Source organism: Aspergillus alliaceus (genome assembly GCF_009176365.1).
Source record: "Aspergillus alliaceus strain CBS 536.65 unplaced genomic scaffold BDW43scaffold_50, whole genome shotgun sequence".
NCBI classification, from domain to species: Eukaryota; Fungi; Ascomycota; class Eurotiomycetes; order Eurotiales; family Aspergillaceae; genus Aspergillus; species Aspergillus alliaceus.
In genome coordinates, this window is record NW_022474733.1 from 192,509 (window position 1) to 202,190 (window position 9,682).

The window sequence follows — 9,682 nt, forward strand, 5'->3', positions numbered from 1 at the left end:
ATTCAAAATACGAAAAATTGTTACTGCAAAATCAGCCGCCTCTTATAGGGACTAATTGTAGCAAAGGCTTTATGGACTAAAATAACCCCTTTTAGTCATTTTTATACTTAGTAGATAATATTAACAAGGTTATGGTAATGCAACGCTTTTGACGTAATCTCTTTATTGATATAAAGTTTAGGAAACCTTCAGTCGCAATTCTGGGTGAAGTCACCATTCATTAGATATGGGAACAATATGAACCACATGGTACATTTACTCCGCCACTATGCCGACACTGCCATTCAACTACCGCCCGTTAGTATATGTGCGTTTTGTCTGGGCCGTTTGGTCAATATAAACCGTGACAGGTGTTTTCTAAAATGGCACAAGCGCTGTTAGGTAGTCCCACTCGGAAGCGAAAATGTGGTCTTACATATACTCTAGCCATGCTTTCAAAAGGGCCAATATACGGCAGACCCTTGGGACAAAAGGGAAAAAACTGAAATTTCATGTAATCATTTTGTCTACCGCCCTGCTGCCTGCCCTGCTTGGAGCTCAGATCTCTTTAAAACCAGCGGTGTAGCTTACTTCTACAAGAGTTAGATTCTATTATACAAGCCATTATCATGCCTTGTCCAGCAATTAATCTTGAGCCTTATAAGGCAGAGATTACTGATCTTTATATAAATAATATATTCTGATTATTTATATACCTGGCTTAGGGTATCCTATACAGCTATCAGGCTGAATCGCTATTTTATCTATAACAATTACTAATTTATAGCTAAAGACTATAATCCTATATTATATATTAGTAATATATAAGAAGCTATATACTTTACCTGCTGAGTATAGCTATCTTAGACAGCTATATATATAATCTAGGAAATAAAGAAAATATCTATATATATCTGATTAATTTAGTATTACGCGTATCTTATAGTACCTGAGATTAATACAGTAGCATATACAATTATATACTATCTACTGCAGTAAAATCCTTACTGTATTCTAATAGCTTTAGAAGCCAGTAATTAATCTCTGTATATAGTAGTAGATTATTTAATAGAAATCCAGTTCTCTACTCCTGCTACTTGCAGTGCTGTAGCATGCTATTTCTCTATTATCTATGGCTCTCTAAGCTACAATTAACACTTAGACCCTGAGAAAGGCAAAGTACCAGAGAATCTAATTATCTTAGATAAAAAGAATAGAGATAAAAATAATCCAATTGTTCTATAGAGATATATATAAACTCTTATTTAGAATCTATATCAATACTAGTACCCTAGTTATACAGGCCCTGTGTACAACAACCTGAGCAAGGGCTTGCACCTGTGATGCTCAGGATAAGTAACTAACTGGTGAAACGAAGCAAGTCATGTAAGTATCTGCCAGCAGAATACTAGCGTGAACATGAAATTTCAGTTTTTTCCCTTTTGTCCCAAGGGTCTGCCGTACAATATCTTTCACGCTAGCGAACGAAACCCTGACAGCAACACCCAAGGACTACAATTCTGTTCAGCATGGTAATCCATGGCTCCCCACTATATAGAGTTACCTATGATACTTACACTAAGTCATTAACCATGGAATACAAAAGGAATATGTCTGCCTTGACGCACCTCTGACGGGCGTAAGCAGTCTTATCGACGAGAGCCTAGTTCTGAAACCCCCCGTAATATTGTACTAATGCTCTAGGAGTAGATTTACTATAATATATTCGGGTATAATTTTCTCTCCGATAAACCCTGTTGAATAATAGATAAATATGCAAGAATCAATATATGTGTAGTCACACGGATGTGCGCGGCCCGCTTGGCAGTTAGGTTACAGAGCCCTAAAACACTCAACACAATGCATCAATGAGTTCAGGCTCACAGAATGTGGGGTAAAGTGATTACTCTAGCATTGGCTATACAGTAAGTTCGCGCCTAGTACTGGTGTTGTGGATTTAGTTGGCAAGTTTAAGTAGGTCGTTTAGTTTGGAAATAGCTACACGGTGCGGGTGCTTCACGCAAGAATGTTTTCGTAGTCATGTCGACGGCCAAATCAGAGGTCTCTACAAGTATGGCAGACATTAATGTCGCTCTGCAGGTATAGCATTCCCTAGAGGTACCGACCGTTGCCGCCCCGGGAAATATACCAATGTGGCGAGGGCAGCAGTTGCGGTATGCATGACGTAACTTCTTGACTTCGATCCAGTGGCACCGACTCTCCTAGGTGATATATGGCAGATGTGCAGCATACTCAATAATGCCGTCCTTACCACGCACGATATCTCCAACATAGTTACCGTCTCCTTCATGAAACTCCGATGTTAGCAAACCCATGAAGCTTTACATTGTTTCTGGAAACAGCCCTTTAGGCTCATGTGGTTTGAAAAGTAAATCCAGCTGCCTTACGTGTCGAAATGGACGTGCATACAGCGTCGACCTCTCACGAGGGTCCGGAAATCCTTCCAATATGCAATATACTCGGTCGTGCAGTGAACATGTTATTGCCATGTATGAAGTAGTATACGTCTATGTTAATTACATCAAATTGCTAATTTATGGCTTAAAAGATATTGACCCCTTCGATTACAGAGCCGTCCTGGAAAATGGCTCGCAGAGGTTAATCGTGGGGATGGCCAAAACTGGAAACAAAGCCCAGCCGCCAGGGGAGAAAAAGCCATACTTGGTCCCAGATAACGTGGAATACAGGTATCTTGGTACTAATTCCTCGAGGAACGACCTCATATGCGAAATGGGATCAGAGCTAGCCCCTAAGCTAGGGATGAATATGAGTTTGAGTGGTCGCTACGCTGGTATTTCAATATCCTCCAACTCGCAGCACAGCTATGAGCCTTCCCTGCGATTCAACAGTCTCTACGGTATATACAGCTTCGATCAGCAGTCCTACAGGCTATATCTGGATCGCGATCGATGTTACAGCTTTGTAAATATGGGCTTCATTAATGCCGCGGAACAACTGCCTTCCTGGGAGGAGCGTCCGGCCATATACCAAGTGTTCAAGTCGTTTTTCGAAACTTGGGGCACTCATCTCGTAGTGCAGTGTCATATGGGCACTCGATATCAACTCAGGGTTGAACGTGAGCAGGCCTCACAAAACATGCGGGATGAGTTCAGCGCGCATGTCAAAGCGGAATATCAGGGGATCATGGGCGGGAGCTATGGGGTGGAAAATGAGGATGAATACAGGCGGTATTTGAACGTCCGCACAACTCAGTGCAAAGTCCTCGGAGGTGACGCTGGTTACGCTGCGATTTTGGCAAATGATCCCGCCAGCAAGGAAGCCTTCCAGAATTGGCAATCGAATCGTTTCCACGAGAGAGACGCCATGACTAATACCCAGATCCAGAGACTTGACACGTTCTTGCAAGGAAGTAACGAAACTTCCCAAAAGAAAATCGGCGAACGCCTCGCGCCAGCACTTGATTACATTTGTAATTTCATGGAGCTGAAGGGAAGGCTCAAGTTTATACCAATTTCAGCTCGAAACGAAAGGTTACAATGGGCTGAATGCAAGATTACCTATCTCCCAGGCATGGAAATCATACCAGAAAACAAGATGGGCTGGAGGGTGACGAGAATATCACCAGTGCACGTGAAATTTGAGCAGTGCAACTCGGACGAAAATTATCTTGAAGTTGGAATTACTATCCGAGGGCCAACTCATACAGTGGATGTTTCGTTTAATGGGGGATTGGAAAGTGGCTCCGCAAGCCTGTTTCGGTACCTTCTTCTGTCAAGTTCTGGGCCAAAACCTGATCAGTTTTGTACCCGTGTGATTTCCAAGAAGCCGACGGGAGATGAGTCTGTGGTCCACGTTTCACCGTCTTTAAAAACCTGGGGTGATTTTTCGGAACCCGAATTGGCGGCTCATAAACAAGGGATGGAATATGCGAAGGAGCATAGAATAAGTGAAATGCTTCTAAAGGCTCATTGATTCGGTATGCCTCCCAAACCAACCAAAACATCTTTAGGGACGGCTAACAATCTGACGCAAAAGAGGGTGGTAAAGTGACAGATAGCTTGCTGTGACGATAATACTTCATGCGCGGAACGGAATGGGTTCATAATGGGTTCATAATGGGTTCATATAATCACGTGCCAGAAGGCTGGCAACACTTTTCGCTCACAGGTACGCCTCAAATTCATTGCAACGGAGCTTGTATCTAAAACTAGTTACCTTACTCCTTAGTGGTGGGTTCCCACAGCAGAGAAGCACGCGTGGCCTAATTATGCGCTTGTAGATAGTTCCATGCACACATCCACAACTATGAATCTCACGTATCTTATAGAATAAGGGATTAGGTCAGATCCGGCTGCATGTCTAGCCTTAGGTAGTTCTGTCCGTCTATCCTTTCTCAAAGGCAGTCACTTTCTTTCGCTTGATAATCTCAAATATGTACGCGAGCAGAGCATATACAGGTAAAGCTCTAAAGCTAGAGGCAGATCCAACCTTATCTGGTAAATCGGCCCCTAAACGCGCCCATCTAAATACTCTAGCTGTGATAGACAGGCACATAGAATTAAGGACTGCGAATTGATAGAACTACCTAATTCTTTTTATAGGAATGCAATTTTAATAAAAGGGCGGCCGGGTGGCCGGATGGCCGAGGAAATACGGTACAGCTGTAATGTATAGTACCTTGTCAACGAGTAGTTTGCGATATATTTCTGCTCTATATAAGTATGACACCATGATGCACTGTAGACACTTATCTCAAACTTCCTAGATAAATGATATTCTAGACGGAACACACAAGATGGTGGCTAGCTTGCAGTCATCGCGGCCCGCTTCCCAATTACGTCAATAGATGGCACAACCATTAACATGCAGCAGCAAGAAAATGACAAAGTTGCATTTCGTTACTACTCGGTTTCCGTAGTTCCCGAAAAATGATATTATTAAAACCCACCAAGCTCTTGGGATGTTAGTGATCCATTCTTCCAAGGATCACTATACAAAATCGTCTTCGAGAACAGATGACAGATCCCGTCGTTTGCGCTTCACCATGATAGGAAAGTCTATCTCGGCGTATATCTTTATTCGATTTATTATCCTCTGCCTCCGTTCTGTCATTTTTATGAGTCTGTCTTATTCAATGTGGCTCGTGTTCTCGCCTTGTTTGGCGGTCTTCCACCCAGTACATGTTCCCTTGCCAATTGATATATATCTCCGAGCGGAAGCAGCCTTCCTCATCCTTTTTTTCGTACCGTATAGATACTTTTTACAGCATTCAACCTACCATGTTAAGCCCCTACCTCTAATAGAGAGACGACACTTATTCAACTGTTGCATGAGTAATGTGACTGAGCCAGAAGTGTACTTGCAGCGGTGGTTCAACAATGCAAAGCGCGAAGAAATTAAAAGGGATAACTTGAAGGACTTCATCAGATGGGCCTTTTTCAACGACAACCAGACAGATGGACAGACTGAGGAAATCGAGATTTACACAGCACAGATGGAAAAGCTTCTCAAGAGGGAGCTGCCGTTAGGGAAAGGTAGTGCGGAGCATATGGGACGAAAAGTAAGCCGAGGGCATTGCTCTCATCGCAGCATTCTGTGGTATCTTGTATGGCCAACCCCCCAAACCTTTACTTGTAATAGTCCCGAGCAAAGCCTGATCAGCTCATTATACAGTGTATCTTCATGGTTGATGCAGTTACAATTTGCTTAATGAAGTATAATGGATTCCATTTCCATCGCACTTCGCGCATGCGAATTTTTACGCTCTTCCCCCCTCGACCGTTTACATTGTTGGCCTCTGGTAGATCGCCGGCGACCCACCTTACTTATTGGTTCAGAAAACACACAGCAAAGAACAGGTTACCGGTACTGTTCCTGCATGGAATCGGAGTCGGATTGTACCCCTACACTAGTTTCTTACATGAATTAACCACTCATACGCAGCATGAAACAGATGATGGTGAGATTGGTGTCATCGCCCTGGAGATCATGCCTGTCAGCTCGCGAATTACTCACCCAGCACTCAGCAAAGACGACATGGTATCGGAGATCCATTCAATTGTAGAACACCATAGATGGGGACGCTTTGTTTTGGTCTCTCATTCCTACGGCTCCATAATCGCGACCCATGTCATAAAATCCCCAGTTACCGCCACACTCGCTGGTCCTCTTGTTTTCATAGATCCCATCTGCTTTCTCCTCCATCTACCCGAGGTGACCTATAACTTCCTAGTCCGCAAGCCAGTTCACGCAAATGAACATCAATTGTATTACTTTGCAAGCAGCGATATTGGTGTTGCAGACACTCTGGCTAAGCACTTTTGCTGGAGTGAGAGCATACTATGGAAGAAAGACCTTATGATCGAGGAGCAAGGCAATTGGCAAAGTCAAAGAGATACTATCGTTGTGTTAAGTGGTCGGGATTTGATCGTAGATACGCAGGCTGTCAGGAAATATCTCCTCAACAGTCTTGTGTCAAGAAAAATGGTCACAAATGGCGAGAAGGCACTAATAGGGCGACCTGAGGCTCCCAACGTTCAAATGCGAGCTGGGCAATGGAAGCCGCCACGGATAGAAGTTATCTGGTATGAGATGTTGGATCATGCGCAGGTGTTTGATAACCAAGAAACGAGGAAGCCCATTGTTACAGCCATCAAGAAGTACGCTGCCAAGTACAGAGTACCGAGAGGATGAGTACCTTCCTGCTTTGGACGGATCCCCTTGGCCATGTATTGAGCTGAAATAAAAGCAAAATTATAAAGGGAAAATATGTGACTATCGTGGTAGAATTTTAGTGAGCCATACTAGTTTCAACGCACAAGACCTCCCCCCAAGGGCGGTACACGGTGTGGAAATTTTCATTGTTCGACTCAACCAAAAAGAGTACAATTCAAGCCTTGAATTTGTTGAGTATGAACCGGAAGTGGAGCCTGAGTATCGCTACGTTATAGTCGAGCAGCTTGGGATATTGAGTACAGCCGCATCATTTTTGGTATAGGGAATTGGAGAATAAGAGATAGATAGTCTATGCTTGATATAGATATCTCCTGATTCGCAGTTACCTTCTCTTTTCCATAATCCCTTCATTGTTTCATTTGCACCTCTTTCCTTTCAAAAAGATCAGCGACTTCAGTTCCGGCATTCTCATCAACCAAGTCTAGCTTGGTGTCAACTCCAAATGTTCTTTCGCCGTTCGGGTTAAGTTCACAAACCAACTCAATGATCATTTCCCCATGTTGCTATAGCGTTTGGTGGAAATTGCAAATACTCAGAAATGCCTAGTTCACACCGGAGGGAGATTTTGCACAGACTTCAATAGAAAAAAACTTTCGTTTATCACTGAAAACTCGCCTATAGAGTAGCGTTGCCTTTTGCAGAAGCATTCTGCGGTGTTATTGGCCGACTAAGGAAAGGAGGACGCCCAGAAATTAATCTTTGAAGACAACACGCGCAATGCTATGCTACTATGGTTGGCTACCATCTCTAATACACGATTAGGTTCCTTTATTAGTTTTTGTTCCAAATCTGCTCCATTGCCCTTATAGCGGCACTTCTAGACTGCGAATCTTAGGAGGATTATCACTATTTATAATCATACATATGGGTGAGTGGTTTCGCGACAATGGTCAGCACGCCATTATCATCTATGATGATTTGCCCAAGCATGTAGTGGCCTACCGTCAGATGTCACTATTGCTTCGTCGGCCCCCTGGACGTGAAGCCTACCTGGATGAATTTTACCTCTATTCTCTTCTATAGAGGCATCCGACCTGCTATTAATGTTGGGCTCTCTGTTTCTCGAGTTGGCTCCGCAGCTCAGCTTGGGCCCATGAAACAAGTTGCTCGTTCACTCAAGCTCTATCTAGCACGGTACCGCGAGATTACAGCATTTTCTCAATTTAGATCAGACCTTGATGCTGCCACCAAGCAAACTTTCAGACGTGGTGAGCATTTAACAGAGCTCCTGAAGCAAAAACAGTAAACCCCAATGGCTGTCGATGAAATGATGCCCGCTGGTATCAACGGTCTTAGCGATGGAAGTCCAGTTAGCCAGATCCAACGCTGGGAGACTGACTTTCTCGCTCATCTAAAAAAACAATGAACACGAGATGCTCTCCAGTATCGAGAAGGATGGCAATTTAAGCCGCAACCTAGAAGCACAACTCAAGAAAATAATTCTAGCGTTCAACAAAGCTTTTCCCATAAGTAAGTCAATCATTTCTGACTTTATAAATGACTTCTCTCGGGTTCACTTGTACAGCAGCATGAGAGCCGCGATAGTTAAAATTGAAGAAAGAACATGTACAAGATGGTTGGAAATGCTAGATTCTCAAGAGAGCTCCAGTTGATAAGGAACCTAGGATTCTAACATATCAAAACAACAAGAAAAAAGCGAAATAATAAGAAGATGGTGGGCCACACGTGAGCAATGGAGTTGAGTCAATAGAAATGTCTCTGTACTAGCTTTGCCAACAGTGTCCAAGCCATGGAGACCAAAGGTAATGACTATTCCTGGCATATAGAAATGTGGGACTAGTACGACAAGATTCTTCACATCGCGTTTCTCAGAAGCATATACGCGGCCTATGGTAGTTAGGCTAGGCGCCAGTATAATGCGCACCTCTGCCGCTCTCCATTGTGTTGGTGTTCAGCTGCTAAGCTCAACGGTAACAGCAACATTGCAAACCAGGCAACGATGAGAACGCCGATTTTCTACTCTCGATGCTTCTTACCATTGATTAGAAGAGAGACCATTTTTAGTCTGCAATAAATGAAAGTTTTTAAATAGATGTATATATTAAAGCCAATTCTGACGCAGTAACGAACTATTAAGGAGAAAAAGTACCCCTAGAATTTCCAACGGACAGAAACATAGCCATATCCCAAATATATGTAATTAATATCCATGGTTTCTTTTATCTCGCAGATCCTATGACAAGTTCAATCTGCAAGCTCTGAGAGGGTGGTGGTTTCACCAACACATACTCTTTGATTATCTTGCCATTTAAATCTTCATACTCATCCAGCATATGCTGCACTCCTCTGCAGAAGAAGATGTTTTTCAGCAAACCAAATGCTTTCTTCTCTTCTGGCGTGGCTCCATTTGCTTTGATACATAACGGCTCGGTCTTAATAGGCTTCATCATCACGCTCCATGCCTCATCACAAACAGCCTGCACATCCCCGCCAACAACATTTTGAAAAATGATGCTGTGTAAGTCTCCGGGCTGTTGTTCATGCTTTATCTTCCATATTCCCATTATAAAGTCCCGTAGTTTTAATTTTTTATTAGTCGGGAACTTGTCAGTGTCTGTACTGACTTCAAACACACATATTCTGTTGGTTGTAGGATCGACACCGATCTTGCTGAGATATCCGATAGTGTTTGTATCGTTATTGACCTTCCAAATATGCCAGATACCGCCCTCCAGCCATTCCTGTTTGACCAGCGTATAGCCGTTGGCTGCAGGGTCAACTGGTTGCTTGAAGCGATTGGAGTGTTTGAAACATTGGAACATCTCGCACAAATTTGTTGCTTGCCTGTAAACTTGTTTTAATAGCTTACGTGGCGGCTCAATCTTTTTGTGGTTGGGATTGGATTGAGCCTCTTGTAGGCTCAGGTAACACGAGTCCTAGTTAATATATAATGTAGCAAGTCTGTCAACTAAGTAGAGAAACAATACTCGGAGTTATAGGTAAAAAGATAGTAGGCCTTGGATAC

General features: G+C 43.1%; 3 protein-coding genes across 3 annotated transcripts; 2 read left to right on the top strand and 1 right to left on the bottom strand.

Annotated features, from left to right (window-relative positions):
* Nucleotides 1-2,395: 2,395 nt before the first annotated feature.
* BDW43DRAFT_314726 (uncharacterized protein) lies at nt 2,396-3,933 on the top strand (the record flags this gene model as incomplete). Its single annotated transcript, XM_032047881.1, has 2 exons — nt 2,396-2,489; nt 2,549-3,933. The coding sequence occupies 2 exons, from the start codon at nt 2,396-2,398 to the stop codon at nt 3,931-3,933; spliced, it is 1,479 nt and encodes a 492-aa protein (XP_031896527.1).
* A 1,072-nt stretch (nt 3,934-5,005) lies between these two features.
* On the top strand, nt 5,006-6,654 carry BDW43DRAFT_302966 (alpha/beta fold hydrolase; the record flags this gene model as incomplete). Its single annotated transcript, XM_032045337.1, has 2 exons — nt 5,006-5,566; nt 5,635-6,654. 2 exons carry the CDS (start codon nt 5,006-5,008, stop codon nt 6,652-6,654), a joined length of 1,581 nt encoding a protein of 526 aa, XP_031896528.1.
* A 2,222-nt stretch (nt 6,655-8,876) lies between these two features.
* BDW43DRAFT_314728 (uncharacterized protein) lies at nt 8,877-9,479 on the bottom strand (the record flags this gene model as incomplete). The annotated part of the gene is made up of 1 exon (XM_032047882.1): nt 8,877-9,479. The coding sequence occupies one exon, from the start codon at nt 9,477-9,479 to the stop codon at nt 8,877-8,879; it is 603 nt and encodes a 200-aa protein (XP_031896529.1).
* Between the last annotated feature and the right edge of the window lie 203 nt (nt 9,480-9,682).